A 23872-nucleotide genomic window follows, 5' to 3' on the forward strand; every position below is an offset into this window, starting at 1 on the left:
ATACAGACGTGAAAACAAACACCCAACACCCCCGCCCCCTCGTCGATCAACAAAGCTGATGCCTGGATGAGCAGCTGGGGAAGGGCGGCAGCAGTGAGAAGAGGCGGTCCCAGCCTTTTGCCTTCAGGTCCCACAGCCTGGTTGGGGCAACAAGGGAGACCCCAACAGTGGCTCTGAAAAAGGGCACACAAGACCAGCCTCCTCCGAGGAGGCCCCCAGGACAACCCACTGCTTTCATACCATTGTCGGACTGAAGCGGCAATACTTTTTTAAAAATACACTGAACTTCTTTTTTTTGCCTTCCCCTTTCAAATATTTACATGTTGAAATGCATTAAAGCTTGAGTTACTGTCAACTCCAGGGACAATAACAAATGTCAAGATGCCAAAAGCTTTCTTGGTTTGCTGGCTGTGGGACCTTAGTTGGCTTCTGTACAAGAAATCTGTACTCCATTCTGCTATTGAAAATATATACAGAGAAAACTCCCCAGGCTCACTTCAGACCTATTCACATTTCTCTTTTAAAAGAATTGTGCAGGCAGAGATAGTAAGCAGAAAGATGACAGGTTTATACAAATTTTAAAGGAAGCAGACATGAGTGAAATCAATGTACAAGTTCAATGGCATCTTTTGGAAGATGCTTTATTTATAAAACGTTAGGGCCAAGATCTGTCTACAAGACAACAATCTATTTTCCTAGCAGCCAGCCCTCTACTTTGGTTCTGGCCCCTTTTGTTCCATCAAATGGGGGTGGCTGGTCACTGTCTTGTGCATATCAGCAACTTTTCCATACAACCAATGCAGAACGGAAATCAAACACCTCCGTGTGCCCAGATGTTAACTGGGATATATAATCACTACGTCCAGGGTAGGGTTCTTTCTGCATCTTCTGAAAGCTAGCCAAGGAGGTAGGATAATGCTATTATTATTATTATTATTTATTTGGCCGCTGAACAATTCAAAAATGTTTTATCCAGTTGGTCCTTCAGGCTTCAGTTGGAGCACTCCTTTTTCTCCTGGCTTGACACACACAATGCTCTAGAATTTAATAGCTCTATCTGTCCCTGCTAAATCAAGTCAGCCTTGCTCCACGTGAGTAAAAAGCTGCTAAGACCAATGTATTCTCTATGTCTCTGAAAAATGAGAGCATGACTGTTTATTCAAAGTCTAACAGTGTATTAGATATTCACATGCAAAAGTCAAAGCTTAAATTATAGCCATAAGTCCTGTAGAGCTCTCTCTGTCTCTTACTCTTTCAAAGGAGACATACAAAAGCGGAGCGACTTTTGTGAAAATATTAATTTGCTAAAATAGTTGACATGATAAAGGATACATGTAAATGTAAAAACGGACAGGCTTTAAAAAGCTGGCTCCTAAGATTGTGTCACATTTTAAGAAGATCTGAACTGGGCGAAGGAGGACTCCGAGTCGATGAACAGGAGCATCCCGCCCCCCCCGGGGCCCTCCTGGCATCGACCAGAGCCCAGAGCTGGATTCTCGGAGCACGAGGCACTTGCCCTTAAAGGCCTGACTCCTACCTCATCATTGAAGAGTGACAGTAAGGCAAAAACCACTTTCCGAAAAATGTTTAGATACAAAATAATGTAAACGAATAAGTTATATTTGAAATCCCAGTATAACAAAAGCAAGGAGATGGACACTTTATACATCAGGCTCTCTTTGCACGAACTGAAGATTTCAATAAACCCCCAGAATTCACACAGTTTTGGCGTGTCTTTTCTCTCTCGTATAACTTCTTTCATGTACATTTAAGTCATATTAGGAATGCAAACTAGACTGCATACTACTTCAGTGGAAAAAAAATGTTTGATATTGTGCAATTTCCTGCCGCTATACTAAAAGTGGCAGAAATCCCTGCATTAGTTGTGTTTCAAACATGGATCTTAAGAAACACATCTCAAAAGAGGAAAAGAAGGCAAAGGTTGGCAGATATCCAGCATCTAGTATTTCCTGTGTGTCTTTTAAAAAAAAAGCGTGGACAACAACGAAGTTTCATGATTAAAAATAAATACTGTTTGACTTTTGCACTGACTTGATTGGATAGATTTTTTTTTTTTTAAGTAAACAAAGGATTTTACAATGCTCCATACAGCCTCAAAGCCACAGGTGTTCTATTCCAGAGTCCTTCTGTCTCTCACTGTGTTTCAAAACCTGCCATCCGATATCCAGTTTGACTAGTTAGAACACTTCCATTTTGCCCCTGGGGTGGTGGTGGGGGGGGCGGTGGAGGGGGTGGCACACCATAATTTGCACCCATCCACGCTGCAGATGGCTGTGTCTGACTGGATGGAAGAGGAAATGAGGTTAGATAAAGCTTGCATTGTAATAGGTAGACAGCAGCAAGCAATCACGTTGAGTATTTCTGGCATATTCTCCATCACACAGGAAGCCTGGGATCCCCGCATTCTATCAACCTGACTGAGCCTTAAGGAACCCTTTCATATTTTCAGACTACAGTAACTATGAACTGGGCATGTTTGAAGAAACCCAGTTCATCAAATGTTCCACTGCTGCTAGCTTCTAAGAGTTGTTTATTTAATCAACCTTTTGGTGAATAAAATTTATTACTATTTGGCGCTCCAAGTATAACACTGATTCATTTTACTATTTTGGAAGGACAGTCTACTTTTTGTAGTATGCTTCTTTTAATGATGGTTTAATTAGTATTTTAATCCCTTTTTTGCAAACCTACAAACATATAAAAATAATCAAACTGGTGAAGACACAAATGCTGTCTTTCAAACAAGCACATAACGGTAATCTATGAACACATTAAAAATGAAAGTGCTCTAACTATGTGTACTTTCACTTTCGTTACTGTCAGCAAGCCTCAGCCAACTCCGTCCCTTACCTGAATCCCTGGTTCCATGCCTGCCCATACATTCCATACGCAGGCACTTGCCAGCCATTAGGCATATACTGGCCAATCTGCTGGGCGTTTCCATACCACTGGCCCCACTGCCCATAAGGGGGTGGATAGCCCACTTGATTCTGCTGAAAACGTTAATGATGGTCCAAAGTTAGCATGTAACACAGGCAACATCGCTTTGCAAATTTATGTCTAACAAAGTACAGGGAAACTGGTTTACTTCATGTTGGAACTCGTACAAGTTCTTCACTATGACACGTATCATAGCCAATTTCTACCCACTTCAACTATGATCACAAGACTATAAATGAATAGCAAAGAAAAGGGATTTGGGATCCATCTTGAGGAAATATCTACGTTATTAATTTTGGGAATGCTTTTCAGCAGGACAGGTAACTCTTACCTGTTGAATTGGGTTGACCATGTCTGGTGTCTCTTTACCCCAATAGCATTTCACCACATGTCCTTCTATTGTGGTGCCATTGACTGAAACAATGGCATGTGCAGCACTTTCATGAGAATTAAACCTGTAAAGCGCATACAAGGGAGTAAATTAACATAATCACCCTCATTTATGAGGCAGCAAATAAAAGACGATGCAACAATTCTTCATTAATAGGAATATGCACGTGTCCACACGGAAGAGGACGATGTTGGGAAAGTCAGTTTTGATAACAAGTTGGAAGACAGAATCTAAAGCCACATGCTCTGCTCTGGCCCTGCGCTGGAAGTCAAGTGACATCTTAAGTGACACACGCAGAAAGTACGTCTGAAGAATTCTCAGCCACATAGCATCGTGACAAAAAGACTTGCTTTACTTTATTTGACCCTGCCAGTGCTATCGTTTTAGCAGCTATAATGTCTAGATCAAATGGAAAAGACTCACTAAGAGGAATGGAATCAGCAATTTGTAAACTGGACAATCTACCAAGAGAGGTAGGTGGTCTCCCATGAGCAAAGATGTGACAGAGAGGCTTACCAAAATAATCAACTCCACAGATTATTATCCCTTTCTCCTCTTTCATGTCGGGATGAATGATGCAACAAAGAGCCAGGAACAATATCAGGAGCGGGCGAGCAGCTAAGGCACAAAGGCCAAAGAGAGGGGAGCACAGGTGGTATTTTCCTCTGTACTTCCAATGGAAGGTCACTATCCAATGAGGGAACGGAGGATTTTAGAAGTCAACCATTGGCTTGAAGGATGATGCCTCTGAGAGGATTCTGGATTCCTAGACCACAGCCTACAATGCCTGCATGGAGGACTTCTGGTGGGGGATGGGCTGTGCCTCACAAAAACTGAAGAAAGGTTTATGGGGAAACAACTGGCTCAGCTTTTCCAAAGGTCTTTTAGACTAAAACTGGAAAGGGAAGGAGACCAACGTTTAGGACTTACTCTCCAGCATAAACCTCAAGGAGTGTGAAAAAAGAAAACTGTAAACTAACGCTCAAGTTATGAAGAACAAACACGGCAAAGTTGAAGTCCTACTACGTGAGGACAGGTACGATATTGTTGAACTATCAAAACTTGGTGGATGAAAACATGAAGGGAACATATTGCTAGAAGGATTTAAATTGTTCAACAAAACAGACCTAATAAAAGAGGTGACAGAGTCACATTTTTTATGTTTGTTTGTTTGTTTGTTTGTAAAATGTATTGGCTGCCCATCTTACCACAGGGTTAGGGTTAGGGTTCTGGGCGGCTTACAATCATACAAAGATAAATATACATATACTAAAACGTAATACAAACAAACACAATAGTCTAATTACAGATGGGGAAGGGGGGGGAATCTGTTGTTAATAGATCAATCACCTCCACTATGATGTTCCACCATTGGGGCCCCAAGTTAACTGGCAAAGCCAGAGCTTAAGGGCTTACGTGTAAGAAATAACTACACCTCTAGAGCAATGCAAAAATCCAAGGAAGAAACCCTCCTTAAATGCATTTGGGTTAATATAAAAGGAAAAGGGGGCATACTACCCACCACCAACTCAATGTGTTGTCCTTCATGGAATTACCTCTACATGGAAGTAATTAAGTAGTAGGGCACCTCAAGGTTCTGTTTTGGGCCCAGTAGGCTTCAACATCTTCATACATGATTTAGATAAGGGGACAGAAGGGGAACACCTGAAGCTTGCAGACAACACCAAGCTTTGGAAGTATGTTGGCAGACTGGGGCCTATCCAATAAAATGCAATTCAGTAAGGAGAAAAGTAAGGTCTTACACCTAGGCAAGAAAAACAAAATGTACAAGTGTAGAATAGGTGGTATCTGGCTCAGCAGCAGGAACACTTTTAGAGAGATCTAAAAGTCATAGTGGACAACCAGAGTCAAATATGAGTCAGCAGTGTGTTGCAGCTGCCGCTGCCCAAAAAGCCAATGCAGTCCTTGGCAGAGGAATAGCATCGACATCACATGAAGCGACATTACCACTTTATACTACAGTGTTAAGACCACACTTTAATACTACATTGAACCTCTGGTCACCATGATGCAAAACAGGTGTTGAGGTTCTAGAAAGAGTGCAAAAAGAACTACTAAGGTATTTAACGGGCTGGAGGCTAAATCATATGACAAACAGTGCAGAAATTAGATATTTCTAATCTAGCAAAGAGGACTGGGGGGGTGGGGGGTGTCAACAACAGTCTTCCAAAGCTTAAGGGTCTGTCACAGAGAAGAGGTGGGTTGACATTCTCCAAAACCTCTCAGGGTAGGACAAAAAGTATTGGATAGGAAATGATTAAACTTCGTTCTAACACAGACATTTCCTGACAGTGAGAACCATTAACCAGTGGAACAACTTGCCCTCAGAAGTTGTGTAGGTGCTCCATCACTGGAGGTTTTTAAGAAGAGGCTGAGTAGCTATTTGACTGTCATGATATATGGTCTCCTGCTTGAGCAGGGGGTTGGACTAGAAGATCTCTAAGTTCCCCTCCATTATTCTATGAGACTTCTAAAATACCGAATACAGTACTTTAAATAGAAAATACAGCAGACTTATTTTAACAAGCATCTGGTGTCACTTAATGACCTTTAGATTAATGGAATCTTGGAAACCCATTTTATCTGAAAGAAGAAAATGTTTGCACTCCACTTTCCTTTCTACTTGCTCCCTTTCTGTGGTATCCAGCTCAGTATCAAGATATCCCATTTTCTTCCCCAAACCGTTTCAGGCTTTGCTTTCCTACCCCTTCTTTCTGTTTCTCTTCATAGTTTTATAGACAGGCGTAGGATAGAGGATGGAGACATTCAAGATTGATGTTCTTCAACCTCAGGAACTTTAAGACTTGTGGACACGCAAGATACTGGGTGGAGTTTTGGGAGATGATGTCCACCTGTTATAAAGTTGCTGAGGTGGTGAAACACCAATCTAGACCAAGGAGGTGGCAGACCAAGCTTCATTGGGGACCCAAGGGACTTAATTCGATGTAAGAATAAAATGGCGAGTCGTGGTTTCTAGGGCTGGGTGAAGACAGAGATCTGCTTTTTCTTTTGCCCAAACAAGGGAGCCACGGGATGTGCCTTGAGGAGCCATCTGGGCGGCCATGTGGTGGTCCAGGGCTGCAGGGGGAGGTTCCTTTCAGCCAACTCCTTCATGTGGGTCAAAGTGCTTGTAGCACTTGCCAAAGCCTCAGTTGTGTTTTTAAAATGTATTAAAAAAAATTTTTTTTTTACACACAGCAACATATACATCTGTCTCTCTGCAAATCACTTAGGAATGTGAATTTGCACATTAGTTGGAGACTAACTAGAAAAGGTTTCATAAAAGTTCTGAAAACACAAATAGGGTGTGTAAGAGAAATATTTCCATACCGTACAAATGAGTACCCTTTATCTGGAAAGACTCGGATTTCCATTATCTGCCCAAACGGGGAAAACGTCTGGCGCATTAGCTGTTCTGCAAACAAGAAGATTGGAAACATTTCAAAACGGGCATCTCGCCTCTTCTTCACCTGGTCGCTCTGAATTGACGACATCGCCTACCTGTCAGGCCTGAAGTTACACCACCGCAATACACAGTGCAATTGCTTGGACTGGACTGATTTACGACATCATCGTAGGAGAGTTGTTTGGCATTTGCTATATAAAAAGCACAAAGATTTTACCAGTCTACGATGTATTTACAATAAAACAAAGATATCTAAAAACATTGGATATAATGAAATCAGGAGTAATGACATTTGGAAAACTATTTTCTAAAATGATCCCCCAGCCCCTCCCTAAGCGTCTCCTCCTCCTCCTTTTGCCTTCAGTCTTCCCCAATCTCAGGGCCTTCTTTTCCGAGGAGTGCCCTCTTCTCATTTGGTGGCCAAAGCATTTGAGTTGAATCTCTGCCCTCCCAAAGGACACTCAAGGGTGATTTCCTTTTGCAACTAACTTCAAGTGGCATTAATTTCAATCTCTGCAATATTTAGTTCACAATCTAAGACTGGTAGGAATTCAAAGCCTATTCTGAAAATTTAGAGAATTAAATCTTTCAAGCACCAGCAATACCCTTGTCTTTAGCGAAGGAAAGCCCTTTGGATTCAGAAAAGCTGGAAATGCTTGTTTTGTTCTGAAGGCTACTCACATTCATATGTACTCTTTGGAGCTGGAGGTTTGCGCGTTGCCCAATTAGTCCTGATTTGTCTTCCACCAAGCCACTGTCCCCCCATTTGTTGAATTGCATTTTCTGCATCCTATCCGGTGCAGGAAAAAAATGTTTAAAAAACCCTTCAAAGAATACTAAATCATCTGTCATAAACATTTATTCTTCATCTGTCATAAACATTTATTATAGTACCACATCTAAAGAATCAAAGTCTTATCTTTAAATTTACCAAAAGGATTCAAATTATATCACTCTGATTTACAATAGGATTATTTGTGCCTCACCATGATCTATATGATTTCCCACATATTTCAAGAATTGTCTCATAAAAAATTATTTAACAACAACTGCTTCTTTTCGGAAAAGAGCAGTATCTATTTCAAAAGAAATGTGACTTTACAAGCATTATGAAGTGAAATTCTATGAACTGCAGGCAATTTAACTTTCACTGTATTAGTTGAAGACAAGATTGATCATTATTTCCAAAACCAAACAAAGTTAAGTCTTGCAGTTGCCCTGCTGCTCTTCTATCGGGATCGTCCCTCCAACCCTCGCACATAAAATATATAAAATATATAAAATTGTAAGAGGGGGTGAGAGATTAAAGTGAGGACTTTCAGGATCCCAACCAGCCCCACAGTCACATGTCCTATCCTGTTAATATTTCTGGTTAATTGTTTTAATTATTTACATTTGATTATATGAATTTATCTTTTCTGTTTTATCTTGTATGCTGCCCAGTATCTTTGCAAGTGAGATGGACAACTATATAATCTGAAATAAAGGCTATTTTAAAGGCTATTAAAAAAATAAAGGAAAAGGGAGTAGCATGCAACATAGATATCTTGGGCTAGAGGTCTGCTTGCTTGCTTGATTTATATTTCCTATTTCCAAACTGCTCTCTTCCTCAGAGAGGGGCTCTGGGTGTGTTCAATATAATCAATACATAAGCAATGTATAAAATTATTATATTAAAATTAACAAGATTGAAGATTATAAAAACATTATAACATCCCCAAAAGGTAAAACATTCAAGATAGGCACTTAGCATGAGTTAATTCAGGCAGCCCGACAGTTGGGGGGTTCTTCGTGCCCCACCCAGAGACCCTTTGTGGGGGGTCAGGAGATGGAGGCTGTCCTCAGCTCTGGGGGCCGGAGGTTCTATCTAGAGTGTGTGGGCAGGGGCAGAGAATGGCCTCTTCCTAGAACACCCCCCCTCCCCATTGAAATTCCTCGACTGATGGGGTCTGCCGCATGCCTTCCCTGCCTGCCCAGGTGCGACGGGGGGAACCCGGTTCATAGGTAACCTCGCCCCAGGCCATGTAGGGCTTTATAGGTCACAACCAACACCTGGAGTTGAATTGGACCCGGAAGCAAACTGGCCCCCAGTGTAGCTCGCAGAGCTGAGTGTTGCACGCACCCTTCTTTGGGCCCCTAAAACTGCCTGCAGGGCCTCATTTTGTGCCTGTTGAAGCTTCTGGATACTCTTCAAGGGTAGCCCCATGTAGAGCGCATCGCAATAGTCCAAATAGGGGGTGACAAGGGCATGAGTGGTGGAGCCTCCCTATCCAGAAAAGGGAGGAGTAACTGGCGCACAACACAAAGCTGAGCAAATATTCATTTATGTTAGGCCTGCCTGAGGTGACTTAGATTTGCTCCAATCAAGTGGCTCCTCTTTGGCACCACTTGCCAAAGCCAGAACCAGAACTTGGGCAATGACAAGGCGCTGCAAAGGGAAGGGCGTGTTGCTTCCCAGAGCAGCTTTGAGGGAGTGCTTTGCTCAAGCCACGTTGCTAGCAGCCCATCCTGTCAGAACGGGGGTAAACAGGTGGGGGAATGGCCTTTCGTGCCAATACGTACATACAGGGCAAGTGGCAAAATGGTTCTCGGTCCCTTCCCTGGCTTATTTCACCCATTATTCTTCCTTGGGCAACTCAGTTCAACCATTGAAATTGCCTATGAAGGAGCCATTAGAATGTTGTAAGCAAGCATCCATTTTGCCTGAGGATGTGCTGCCCACATTTTCTTTATAAATGGTGCACACTTTTACCAACATATTCCCCAAATCTCATCTGTTCTCCACATGCAGAGTTCACTGCAGTCTCCATCTCAGCCTCACTAAGAATACCTTTCCCAAAATGGAACATAAATGCTAAGTTGAAATCTTGTTCAGGTCTGTACTAGAGTGACATCAGAAGAGAATCTGCTTTTCATATACTTCAGGGGGCGAATGAATTAGGGTGTTGACAATGAAATATTATAGTCTTGTGAAATTAGAGCAAGTGGAAAGCTATTATGCTGGAACTATACGGCTGAAAAATCATCTGGACTGTTAATAATTGTGAATCATGTGGTCAGGCTCTGGATTATTAGTAACATGGTGGTTTACTGCCACGAGATGTCTGAAAGAAAACATATCTAACTAATTCAGCATTTTGCATTATTGCGCAACCAGCTTCACCAAGATGCCTTTCGTAAATAGTTGCTGGATATGCTTGACCAGCTTTGTGTTGGGTGTAAAACCATCAATCAAAACGTAGGAACTCACCCATTTATTGAAGAAAGAAACAAAGCCATATCCTTTTGATTTTCCTGTTGCCATGTCCTTAACAACTCGGGCATCCCTGAAAAGGAAAGAGAAAGCCAGTTAAGCATCAACTGAACAGAATCCAAGTAAAAATGTCTCACACGCAGCTCATTTCTCATGTTTCTCCTTTAACAAAATGAACTTCTTAAAAGCACCAGCAATATACAGTCAAAACAATTTTCCCTTTTACTAAAGTCTTATCACATGATAGCAAAAATTAAACTTAATTCTGTAAACATGCAAAATCAATAGCTTTAAAAACAACTATTTACAGTCGTTGGTTCACAGTTCAATGCTCTTATATACTGTTAAAAAACTATGCATGGTCAAAGCAGCTATTCAAAGGAATAACTGAGGGCATGTAGCTGACTAGCATATTAGCAACAGGCTCTCTTGAACCATGCAATTTATAAACTTACTATTGGCCAACACATTCTACCTACTTATTAGAAATAGAAAATAGAAAAAATGAAAAAATAGGAATTAAAAGGCATACGTCGCCTGTTAACTGAATTCTTTAATTTTCTCAGGTCAATTCGTTACCCCCTTTTTGGACTTGGGCAGCTGTAAATTTTGAGAAATTGACATTTTCAGAAATGGTTGCATTATGGAAGAAAATAAACACTAACATGTTTTTTAAACTATACACTATTAAATAATTTTTAAAAACTGCATTCGTAATTAACAATCATACAGGACTGATTGAAAACTACAAAGTATATAAAGTAAAAATTTATAAAAGTAAATAGAAAAACTACAACGTTTGTCCACTGTGAACTGTAGCTTGCAGTTAGCCATGGCAATGCTGTCCATTCTTCAGAGACATTCTGCAAAATAACCAGAGCCCTATTATTTGAGATTGAGTTAAAAAAGACAGACCCAGCTACAATAGCTAAACCCCACTGGTGGAAATGCCACTTTTATTAATTAAGGGCCTCTCAGATAATTTATGCATTAAGGGTGCACTGTTGAGAAGGCTTAAGACACGCAGCAATCTTTGCCCTCCCCAACCCACACGATTTAGGCACTTGACACGCACAGACACACAATCACAGAGTAAAGCCAGGGGGAAGGCCATGCAGGGTACCCAAAAGACACAGTCCCATACACTCAAGCTGGAAGAGGCTTCATGGGATGCCAAGCAGTCCTCCAAAGAATTTCTATAGACATTCAGTATCTACCTTCTGGTACTTAAAGATACAGGGAAGAAGCTAAGGAATTGGAAAATCACTGAGACAGCCAACTAGTTATCAAGATCATGAAAGTTATTACTCTATTAAGAAAGAAAATAACCAAATAATCCAGAAGAAATGGATATTTGCCTTAAATTTTAGTTGTCTTAAGTTAGAGCGGGGAACAATTAGTTTCATAATGACATGGATGATTCTCTGTACTTAACACTTAACTATCATTTTTTTTAAATAAGAACCCAAACCACGAACACATAGACATGCTAGTCAAATCCTGATAGAATAAATCATTTGTACAATTGCCAAATTGTTCTAAGTATACATTCAAGTTCATACAAATATTGAATTATTCAAAGCAATACACTTCTGGAACTATCAGTAGACTATCAGAAATTATTTCCACCCAGAATTTGAAAGTCACCCCATCAAGAGAATAAAGTAGGTTTTTAACATTTTCGGTATACTAAATATGTAGCGTTATAGATCAGCTATTAAAAATAACAGATGAAGTACACATTCTCTACTTCTACTTTCTGAATTAGATAAAAGAAACTTGTAAGATTGCACGCTGGTTATGTTTTTATTCTTAAGTATTTTCTGATGTTCTGTCTTCCTTGTCACATCTTCAGTGGTTAAGGAACAAGAGTTTGGGCTACTGATGTAATAAAAGTATACCGGTACACACTAACCCTGGTTAGGATTAGCACCAGCATTGGATGCGTAGAGTCTCTATTCTGCCCTTCCTACATCTAGGCTGACACAAATCTCAATGCAGCTATTGAGAATCCCTTAGAAGAAAGCTCTCTCTGGGGTGGGGAGCAGGCAGGACTTCCACTTCAAGAACCAACTGCAGACTTATATCACAGCATTAGCAGAATCTTTAAGTTAATTCTTGTCTGGAGTTTACAAATTTATCACATTAAAAACAGAGTTGCTATGATTGCAGAATTTTAAACTTAAATACTAAACTTGGGCAAATCTTGATCTGGAATGCGTTCTAGGCCTTCAATTGGCCAAGTCCACAAACCCAGCCTCATCAAGCTCTGTATATCTTGTGTTTATATATCCTGCTGTGTAAATCCAGTCATTATGGGTTGTGAAGCCTAGTATCTGGCACCCTGAAAATCTCAGGCCGCAAAATAGAATAAAATGATGCCCAGAAAATGCAAACAAGGGCCGCAATTGTAGGTTCACCTAGTCATCTTCTTTATATCTCAGTCTGTCTGAATCAAAATCAAACAACTATTTGCAAACAAGGACAGACCACTTTTACCAGCACTAAGGGCTACAGAGACCTCCACAAAAGTATTGTACTCTTTAAAGGTCAACAGATGTAACTGCAGGGGTGCAGGGGGGAGGGAAAGCAATGCACTCCCCTCCTCCATCCCATAGCCTCGCCTGTGAATATGGAAGATGTGAAGAGCTGCAATTGAATGGATTTGTCTTCCTGAGGATGGCAAACCAGTGCAGCTCAAGTTAGTTAGTTATGGTTAGTTCTGTGCCACATTCAGGGAGGCAGAGGGGTGGGTCTGGAATGCCCATGGCCATCGCCTTCTCTGATATGAGGAGTTTATCCCTGAAAAGGATACTTCAACTGCAGCTGACAGACAACACATTTTATGCTGCCATTCAATGAATGCATTATAAACATGAAAGGGTCATTTTTACTTCCACTCAATTGTGTCCAATTCTCAGAGAGTGCCTGGACATGTCCCTGTGGTTTTCTTGCCAAGGTTTGTCAGAAGTGGTTTGCCACTGCCTCCTTTCTGGGGCTGAGAGAAGTGACTGGCTTGATGTCCAAGGTGGGACTAGGTATCAGAGTTCCTCATTTTCTAGCCTGATATCTTAACTACTACACCAAACTGGTTTATCCTTTAAACAAAAACTAAAGGGATTTTTAGCTTATAAATCTCAAAAGAATGCTTACATATTATACTTTTATGCTTCTGAATCCTAGAAGCCAAAATATTTTAACCAAAAGTTCTTCTTTAGGAAAAAGAACACTAAGAATAACCTTTGGTCAAAGACTTCCTTTTCTCCCAGAAACAAAACTTTTTCTCAAAATAAATCAGAGCCCACCAATCAAGTATTTCAATTTTTAACATGGTACCCCCCTTGATGCGCACTAGGATTACTACCAGATTACAACCTAAAATACTCTGCTTTTTTAAGAATAAGTAGTATAGTCGCTTTTTGTGAGATGGGCGGCTATACAAATTTGATTATTAAATACACATTGAATTGTATGAGAATTATGGTTATTATTAACATAATACCGTACTGTTTGTTTTCCATTGACATGGCTTCTTAGGTATTTTTTTTGTTAGTTGCCCAGTTATTGGTTTAAGATAGGCAGCCACAATACCTGTAGCTGACTGAGTATGTAAAATAAAAGGCTCTCATGATACAAGGGAAAGGAGCACAAGCCTCAGGATTCAGGCTGCAGCTGAAGTGTCTTGTTTGGATCAATTCTTGCTTTGGGTAGGGGCTGGAGGGAGGGAGAGGGAGAGAGAGAGGGGAGAGAGAGAGGAGGGAGGAGGAGAGAGAGAGAGAGAGAGAGAGAGAGAGAGAGAGAGAGAGAGAGAGAGAGAGAGAGAGAGAAGGGAATATCTTACAAGTTTGGAGGGGCAGAGGAAGAATGTCACCAATCTTCTGTCTGAAAAAAGGTTTATGACAGCAGCCATTTTGAGAGAGTGGCCATAAAGGACTCCCAACATTCCCAAAGCCAGAGACAGTTGCGGGCCTTTAAGACTGGGCAGTCCTGCCACAGCATTTACTGGTGCCTGGGCCCAGGGCAGAGAGGGCTGCCTCAAGTCTACCCTGGGCAGAGAGAGGCATCTCTAGGATGGGGGGTGGGGTGGGTGGGGAAACAGCATCATTCTTCCTTTTGCTGGCCCAGGAGCGGTCACAAGTCGTATTTTTGTTTAATGGGCCCTTCAGGAACAGAACACAAGCAAGAGGCCTTGCAAAGGGAAGCATTTGTTGCATCTTCCTCATAGCTTTGTGGGCAAGAACAGGCAGCCTCTTCTCACCCATTCAAAGTGGATGGACAAACCCGAACTAGGCTCAGGGGCTGCACATTATATGAACAGCTGAACTCAACTCAGCAGCAGGCTTTCTTGCTCAGAACAGCTTCTAAGTTGTTTGAGGCTCAAGTGGTCTCTCCAAGTAATCTGTACCACGCAAACAGGGGCAGGAGAGAGAACGCTCTCGCCCTGCTGCCAGCAGAGACCAGCTGATCTAGGAAGGCTCTCTCCCTGGTCTCCATGATTGCTCAGGCTTAATTTCATCTATACTAATGCTAAACCCAATTGGGCAATCTGATTTTTAATTTAATTGGTTTTTTTTTAAAAAAATCTGCAATAAAGGGAAGATTTCCAGCCAACTGTGTAGCAGCCGGGAGGTGGTTTCTCCCAGTTGACCAGAGCCTTGTGATGGCGTGCTGGGGGCCCAGAGCATTTCCCTGCACTGCACTGTGCAGATCTAGGCAACGTGAGCAGCATGCAAGACAACTTTCTCTTGGCTTTTATCAGTCCTGGAAATAGCTAATTGAAGTGTGGTTGAATCAAGGTTTGCAACCCTCAGAAAGCATTTGAAGGCCAGTCTTTGATAGGAGGAAGCAGGAGATCCACCTCGTCCCCCTTGGGTCTCAGGAGGTCTGCACAAGTTACAAAACGAGTGAATCAGTTCCTGATGTTCCTCATTTCAAAATGAGTTTTTCCAGCTATTGCTATTGTTATTCACCCTTTGGAGAGTTCTGAAATCAGATTAAGTAAAAGGATACGCGGTTATCGTGTCACTCTAGCTCCACTGGAAATCTGTAGCCACACCAGCAATGCACTACCCTGGATACCAATTTCTGGTTTATTTTATTTAATAGAGCACCCATTTCACAAAAAGCCAAAGTCTTGCAGGCCGTATTTTCCATGAAACCCGATGAATTTGAAAGCTGCGTTAATGAGACCATATGATGCCTCAGGAGGCACTCGAGAGGCCTTACTTAGCATGAGAATCCGTCCTAGAAAGTGAACTAAATCATGTCAAAGAACACAGATTTTCAAATATTGTAAAATGTACGTATCTTCTAAAATACTAAGCATAAAACTAGTAAAACTAACTGGATTATTTGATAATCTGAATGAATAAAAAAGGATGCTTCTCTTCAGAAAATATAGATTAATTTGCCAACATCCTATTCATTGCATTAAACTGAATACTTGATTGTCCCCAGGATTTGACAATAAGACGTTACTTACGATATTCTCCCGAATGGGGCAAAAGCTGCTTTTATATCTTCAGTTGTAATTTCTGGGCTGAGGTCTCCAACAAAGACATGGAAGTGGTCTTACCAAGAAAAGAGAGAAATGTTCAAGTTTGCAGAGTGTTCATAGAAGTGTAGGTGATGGTAATTTTAAAAATCTTGTACTGATTTCCATACAAATAGAAACTACATGAAAACTATATTTTATTAACCTATCAGATAACAAAATACAACGTTGTTTTATTATATATCCATCAGGAGACATGGCAGTACAAAAGTATAGAAAATTTACATAAAACTAACATTTATTGTTTTTATATTAACTGTAATTATTATTCATAGCAGAAAATGTATTACCATGAGAACTAGGCTCATCTAGCTCAAAGCCAGAGCAAACATATGCTGCATTTGTAGCTTTGTTTTGTAGTACTAGCATTAAAAAAAGCTACCACATCTATTGGTTCCATGAGCAAAAGAGAGCAAAATTTACACAAACTAGTTATGGAGAACCTAAGTTACATATAGCTCAAACTTAAGTCATATTTTGGGAAGAACAGTCAAAAAGATACCTTGCATTGCAACAGTTTGATGTTAAAGTATTTGACAGTTTTCTGAAAAGCCAAGAGTTTTGATTGCCCAGCCTTTACACCATGTGAATCCATGTGAATTCAAAGTATGTGAAATCCATGAGCAAGTGAACTAAGACTGAAGGCAACAGAACGGAAAGAGTAATCCCTTCACAATTTAGATTAGATCCATTTACATAAGAACTGGCGAAACACAGGAGTCATATCTAAGGAGGTCCTTCATAGTCACACAAAGCCCACTTCAATTTTCCGCACCTCTAGCAGGTTTCACGGCACACCTGGCGCTGCAACAGCACCGCTCTGGCAAAAAGAATCCCTTTACATCCTCCCCAAGTTCTCAGAGCTCTCAGGCCGGGCAAGTAGAGAGGCAGCCCTGGGTTGCCGAGTAACAGGAGGGAAGGAAGATCCAATTGGAGGAGCAACTGGCACCCCACAAGAAGTGCGGGGCTGCAGGGTGGGCAGCAGCTCTCCCTCACAGAGGGGCCACGCCCACCGGGGGCCACGGGGCTTACAAGTCGGCAACAGTCCACATCCTGATCCACCTGAGAGAGGAGGAGGAGGAGGCAGACCGCTTGCGACAACATAATCACCCCCCCAATGGCTTCAGGCGGTTAGTGAATAGACACCCCTGAGAGATTTCATTTTATGTTTAAGAAGATACAATTACCTTGTGAACGCAGTGTGTTGACAACGGTACTACCTGATGACAAAGATTAGATTTGTTCTTAAGTTTATTAACACAAACACATTAAATAATATCTTAGGATAATGATCAAAATAATAGGGCAAATATTTGCATGATGCTTATAGCTTAACATTAAAAACACTTTTGTGCAAATAAAGAGTAAGGACTCAGGATAGGAAGGGACTTACTGCTGGTATCTTTCTTCTGGCTGCTGGGGGTTGTTGCCCAGTTCACTTTGACCTCCTAGAAATAATATTTACTACAATTATATCCAGGAAAGTTAGTACAAAGGTTAACATAACCTGCAGTCCTGCCAATGATTTGACGTGTTATACAGTGGGGGTGGGGGGGTGGGGGGGGGGGAGAAGAAGGCATTGTTCCTGAATGTCAGGGGAACTGTAAATCATATCATTCATGGCAATTTGTCACATGGGCTACACAAATATACATATACAAATGACACAAATCACTGCAATTAATATTAAATTAACATCAATTTAACTGACATAAATTTAAACTTATCGACTTCAGAGGCAATAGACTTGCCCACTGCTTCTGGGAAAAATCCAGGCAAAAAATTCACCCATGGAATCCAAAGGCTGCTAAACAGGCATCCACTACATTGAGGTTTTGCAACATTTAAGACATGATTTTGCTGTATTTAGCAAATTTATCAAAAACAAGACTCTTCCACAAATGAAGTTGAATATCAAGTAACTTTAAATAGTTTTCCTTTTTTATAACCTTATGCTTTATTTTGCCAAACTACTTTTCCCAAGTTTCATTTGCGAAGTCATCATGCAGTTTTAGCTCAAAATGTTCTTTAAGAACATTCAATAGTTCAATTCTGCAATACACGAGGCTCAAACAGGATAAAAGTTTACCTTTCAATTTTCTTCTTTTTTAAAACATGCTTTCATCCATCTATTTAAAGCCACAGTCCTGCTCCACGTCCCCTTTAGACCTGAGAGCTTACCTTACCCATTATCTTCCGCCCATTCATTGCCGCTAAAGCTGCGGCTGCGTGACGGTGCTCATAGAACTCCACAAAACAGTACGGATCATTCCCAGCTGTCTGCTTAAACAGAGAGAACACCCAGTCACTCTAGGAAGATCCTTTGTTAACCAGACCAAAATATTGACAGAGAAAGGGACATTCTATTCCCAAAGAAAGTATTCAAAAGTAACTGTTTTAGATCTCTTAAATGGATGCATTATTTTTGAACAGCCAAACTGAAAGAGAAATCCTATACATCTCTACCTGAATCACTAAACCTGATGGATATTTTTGAACAGCACACATTCCTTTTATATTTTGTACTTCTTTGTAGTATCATTTATTTTATTTTCCTTTAACAGGATTACAGCATTTCCAAATGATTTCACAAACCTTTGAAAGTAATTTTTAGAATGAGTTTTAATATTAAACTAAACTTTCCAGTATAAAAGCAGTAATACTATCCATTATATTTTACTATTCTGAATATGATGCAGTATCCTACATGTACCACAAAGTTGATGAGATGCAGGCAACAGGAAATTAGCTTGCAAGGACCTCTCTAAATTAAAGATTCTAATTTCATTTAGCAATGTGAGCATGCTTAGGGCAGGCATGTCTAACCTGCAGCCCATGCTACATGCAGTCCTGGACAGCTAGTAATGCAGCCCCCAAAACTAATCCAAAACATTAAAAAACAAAAACAAAGGAAGTTTATTATATACATTAACTGTTATATATTTTACACTTCACTCAATGCAGGCCAGGCGAGCCAAAAGATTGGACAACCATGACTTAGGATAAAATGGGACTTGGACTGCACTCCTGGCATATTGGCTAATATGTGCTGACAAGCACCATCCTTACTATCAGGTAGTGCGACTGGTTAGCTAAAGCCATTTATCTGGTCCACTTTTTTTCTGTCTTTGTATGTGAATTCTGGTGTTGACTATGGAAATGCAAGACTGCAGGCTACTATTTATAATAAGAGCGTGAATTAACAAACAAAAGAAAAATAGGCCATTTGTTTGTGAAATTGAGTGAAAGGGGAAGGAAGGATACAGAGGCTTCCCTTGAGCCTCCAGGAGGGCAAAAACAGCCTCAAACAGGCCAAAAATCAGCTGGGAGGCACAACGCGCATGTGCAGTGCAGGAAAGGGGGTGGAGCGGGGGGATTGCCTGCGTATGCGCGGGGCCATTGCACTGTGGGTGCCTACACACTATTGCGTGCGTGCTTTTGGCACACCACAACAGGTTCGCCATCACTGCCCTAGCGTAAGATAGGCAATGTAAGTATGTATGTATGTATGTATGTATGTATGTAATGTATATATACATGTGTGTGCAGATAAGAAAGAAAGAAAGAAAGAAAGAAAGAAAGAAAGAAAAGAAAAGAAAGAAAGAAAGAAAGAAAGAAAGAAAGAAAGAAAGAAAGAAAGAAAGAAAGACCAACTTGCCTTGAATTCTGTTGACCTTTGTCTAACTCCAAGCAGGTACTGTTAAGAATATCCCTGCGCATAGGCATGAGTACACAAATACAGACACACACATTCTATAGTTTTGACTGATTTATAACTAAGTTCTATGCATATGAAAAATCCTTATCTCATATCAACTTACATCCATTATCATTTTGCAATTTTTGCATGGTCCAATCTGACTGAACAGCTGGAGAATTAGGGCCTCAGTGACGTCTCTGGACAGATTCCCCACATACCTGTAAAATATACACACTGAAGCTTGTAAGTCTTACATAACAAAAAGGTAGCAGAGGGAGCAACTAGACTGTTCCACAGCTTAGTAATTATTAAAATATCTAAGGTGTTTAGAAGACTGAGCTAAGGAAACAAAAACCCTGGCTTCTGATTTGAAAATCTGTATTGAGCAAAGGCAAAATTAAAATCTCATAGCAGGAATGAAGGCTGTGCAAAAAAGCACAAACAAGAATCGGACCCCCCCTTTGTCTCATTGATGGGGTCTCCTGCTCGGGCTAGAGAAAGGATACTTACTAATAGACTTACAGCCACAATTGTGCTCCAAATTTCTGTTGCTAAGCATGACAGTTAAGTGAATTTTGCCCTTTACTATTTTTCTTCCCCATTTTTAATGAATCCCTTCAATTGTTAGATGAACAACACGGTTGTTAAGTGAATCTGGCTTCTTCCCCATTGACTTGGCTTGTCCAAAGGTCACAAAAGGGGATCACGAAACCCTGGGACCCTGCAACTGTTCTAAATATGAACTGGTTGCTAAGCATCCAAAATGTGATCATGTGACCATGGAGATCTGCAACGGTCACGTGAAAAATGGCCATACATCACTTTTTTCAGTGCTGTTGTAACTTCGAGGGGTCACTAAACAAATGGTTATAAGTCAAGGACTACCTGTAGAAGACTTCCAAGATTTTTTATTCTATGACTTGTAAATTCTTATATTATGCACAAAAATAGTATTTTCACAAAGTATCCACATTCTATTTATCTTTCAGATATTATCTTTCTAAATTTGAAATTTCTTTTGCTCTGTATATTTATAGTTGCCAAGTATTAACCCTTCCTTTATCAAGGTCCTGTTATTTACCTAATTTAAACAATTTTCAAATAAAGGACAATGTAAAAATTGTACTTGATAGGCTCTTGAATTTAACTTTCAGTTTCACAAGTTTCCTACATTAATACGTTTGCCTTAGTTTTTAAGTTTTAAGAAATGACTGCACCTTATTTACTACTTATCTATGAATAAATATGAAATTATTCAAGTATGAAGCTACTCATTTCTACATAAACGTACACTGGTACTGCTGGGAACAGCTTCAGTCCTAGAGGACCAGGCTACAATTGAGATTATGAGAGTATACTTTCTCTTACAAGCTTTCATTGGTACAATAAATTCAAGGACAGGGAATTGGTTATTGTTCTTCATGGTTTGTGACCTGCAGATGACTCCATCTAAATATATTCAGCATAAGTTTGAAAAGCTACTCAGTGCAAAATGTACCAGCTGTTTTAAAAGCTGTTCCACAGGCTACAGATATGATTCCATACCCTGTTAATACTGATTTAATGCCCCTTGGCTGGATTCTTAATACCTCCTTCTCCAATGAGCTTTGTCTGGTAACAAAGAAACATGGAGGCTATGCTAAAAGAAGGGATAATAATCATATGTAAAAACTAAACTCCTAGGTGTGAAGTTTTATGAAGAAGCTGGAAAGGTCCTCATAGATCATTTTTTAAAATTGTTGTTCTAAACTCTACCTCCAATAATTGATTAAACAACAGTTTATATTTGGTAGTTTAAATGACTGCATGTTAGAACTTTAATTTGTAAACTATTCCTGAAGTAAACAAAATGTCAAAGTGCTAATAGGTTTGACTAGTAACAGGTTTAAATCCTCTCATCTTCTAGCTACAGAAACCCTTGTAATTCCAGATATTCTAAGCTTCAGTTCATTTAATCCTCAGCTAATATAATTATTGGCCATTCTGGCTGAGAAACCGTGGGGCTTGAATGAAAATAATTGAGAAAACTAATTAGAAGCATGTTAACATGAAAAAGTTCAAGACTGAAATGTATTTTTTGTCTGAGAGTCTAGGAGGGATACCTTCATGTTAATAGATACCATGTGTTTTCTGTGTATCAAAATATGGTAAAAATGCTGAACATTTTTCTTTAAAGCAAAATAAGAATATATAACAGATCAGCATAAAAAGAAGGTAGCATAAATAGGGAAACACATTTTAAAACCTAGATTAGGAACTAGGATAGGCTAAGGAATCATCAGCATAATTAAAGCAAGACATTTGGTGATATAGTTTAACAGCCTTGGAAAAATAAAACGGCCCGTTGAACCTTTTTTGGGAGGGTGGGTGATCTTTTGCACTTCCCAGAGGTGGGAAGCACCCAGAGGAGGAGCAGGAGGGCCAGGCTGGGGCCCACTGGCTGCAACATGGAACCCAACTGGACAGAAAAGGTGGCGGGTTTTTCTGGCCTTTCCCCCCTTAGGGAAGAGGAGGGCGGGCTCCCTGCAATTTCTGTCAAGCCGCCAACAAAACGCAGGGCGACCCCAGCTGCAGGAGGCGATTCTCGTCCGGGCAGACGCCTCTCTGAAGAAGTTCCCCCTTTTCCTGGGGAAGGACCGTCGCGAGGGAGGGAGGGCCGGGCAAGGGAAGACGGACAAGGGGGGAAGCTGGGAATCACGGGGGGAAGGAACGAGAGCCGGCGAGGTCACAAGCGAAGGCCGACTGGGAAGATGCGCATCCCCGCCATACACTTATACTTATTATCTTGTAAACAATTGGCAAATCAAATAAAAATAAATAAATAAATAAATAAAATAAATCATTGCTCTGGTCCTGTCCAGCCCGCTTCATCTATGCAGAGTCCCAAGGCGGCCGAGGCGCCCAAGTCGGCCCTGCCAGGTGGGCCGGGGCTCCTCTCGCTTAACTCCCAGCGCAAGGCCCCGCTCCAAAAAGGCTCGCGCGGCCGGGCATCCAGGACCGCCCCGAGGAGCCGGTCGAGGGAGGCCGCAAGCCGCTGCGGGAGGCGAGGCCTTTCTGTCAGGCTCGCGGCGGGAAGGCGCGGGAACAACGTGGCCGGGCCCTCCCACTTCGCGCGCGGGGCTCCCGCCAGACTCACAGGGTCTTCGGCATTTCGTCTTCCATGGCGGCGGCGGCGGCGCCTGGGGCGCACCGGTCAGGCGTGGGCGACCCGCGGGCCGAGTCCGCGAGGCAGGGAGGCGGCCCTCACGTAGGCCCGACGGACAACGAACCCGCCGCCCGTCCTCTCAAGATGGCGCTGCTGGGCGGAGAGGCCCGGCCGGCCGACGGAAAGGCACCTCCGCGCATGCGCCGCGTCTCCCGCCAGCGCACTCGCCCGAGGAAGCCCCGCCTTTTCGATGGCGCACCCAATGGAGGCGTCCTTTCGGGCGGCGGGTCTCGCGAGACCTCTCTAGAACGCGTGCGCAGTACTTCTGTTTTACAGATTGCGTCTCCACTGCTGTCGTACAAGGCTCTGCTTGTTTCCTTTCTTGTAAAAATAAAGAAAAAATAGAACGAAGTCATCGTTGGGTGGAGGGAGCAGGCAAATTTGGTGATAAGGCACGAAAAGGGATGCTGAAGTGAAGAGGCAAAAAGAAGACTGCGCCGCCCGGGAATCGAACCCGGGTCGCAAGAATGGGAATCTTGCATGATACCACTACACCAGCGGCGCTCTTGCAAACTTGCTTGGGAAGAATCCTCTAGAAAGCAGAGACAGCCTATGAAAGTTTTATGAATACGGCATTATCAAACTGGGTTCTTCCCAAACTGAAAGCAATAATTAATCGATAGATGGAAGAAGAATGGAACTGTTAAATTGAACAGGAAATACTTCCAAAAATACATGCACCAAATTTCCCTATAAAATATTGTTCTAAAAAGTTTCCAGCATCTCCAAGTATCACTTGAAGAATCTAGGCAAAGATTCAAAGGAAGACTCTCAAATACTTCACAAAATGTTCATATCATTTGGATGTCCCCTATCTTTTAGATAGCTTTCCAATTAAAAAAAATTTATCCCTGAATTTAGTCCAAATATATTTCAGTTATTTAAAAAGGTGGTATAGTAGTTATTAAAAAGAGAACAATTTATACTGCAAGAGTCATAATTAAGACAAAGAGCAAGGACGAATATTCCCAGTTTGATAAGTTTTTTAGTGTCAAAAAACATGTCTTGTCTGAATGTGAAAGAAATTCTTTGTATCACATTAAAAAAAATGTAAAAATTAATGTTATTTGTTCCAAGAAATGAATATTTTCAGGCTCTGCAAAGAAAACAAGACACTTATTTTTAAAGGAAGGAAGTATTCCTCCAAACTGTCTTAAAACCAAAACCTCATTTCTTACTCCTCTAATGTTTAAAATCCTCTAGAGTTCCTTGAGTGGCTGGCATACAAAAATTGTAAATAAAATAACGTTCTGAACAAATTCGGCATTTTATTGTACAATGAATATTGTAGCTCAGGGGCCTCCGCCCTTCCACCCAGCAAAGCTACGTAGCAAACTGTTTTGGGGATAATCCGTCTTCTTGTATTCTTTCCAACCCAGCG

The 23872-nt window shown here is 41.2% G+C and overlaps 1 protein-coding gene and 1 non-coding gene across 11 annotated transcripts; both read right to left on the minus strand.

Annotated features, from left to right (window-relative positions):
- Positions 1-609: 609 nt before the first annotated feature.
- On the minus strand, positions 610-22596 carry TIA1 (TIA1 cytotoxic granule associated RNA binding protein). Of its 10 annotated transcripts, none has more exons than XM_087969854.1 (13): positions 22423-22596; positions 19408-19504; positions 17768-17866; positions 16980-17034; positions 16774-16806; positions 15515-15602; positions 10030-10105; positions 7461-7569; positions 6875-6970; positions 6704-6788; positions 3293-3416; positions 2872-3011; positions 610-2302 (listed from the first exon to the last, which is right to left on the minus strand). In XM_087969854.1, the coding sequence occupies exons 1-13, from the start codon at positions 22446-22448 to the stop codon at positions 2155-2157; spliced, it is 1176 nt and encodes a 391-aa protein (XP_087825980.1). In that variant the 5' UTR covers positions 22449-22596; the 3' UTR covers positions 610-2154. The 10 variants fall into 10 exon arrangements, with proteins under 10 accessions (XP_087825980.1, XP_026540526.1, XP_087825979.1 ...); XM_026684741.2 differs by having other exon boundaries at positions 2872-3014; XM_087969853.1 differs by having other exon boundaries at positions 17768-17869.
- Positions 22597-22924: 328 nt separating this feature from the next.
- On the minus strand, positions 22925-22995 carry TRNAG-CCC (transfer RNA glycine (anticodon CCC)). The gene has a single exon. It is a non-coding gene; the product is annotated as a tRNA-Gly (tRNA).
- Positions 22996-23872: the final 877 nt, after the last annotated feature.

This window comes from Notechis scutatus, chromosome 7, assembly GCF_049901735.1.
Source record: "Notechis scutatus isolate UNSWTSFEM ecotype Mainland chromosome 7, rNotScu1.2, whole genome shotgun sequence".
In the NCBI taxonomy this organism is placed as follows: domain Eukaryota; kingdom Metazoa; phylum Chordata; class Lepidosauria; order Squamata; family Elapidae; genus Notechis; species Notechis scutatus.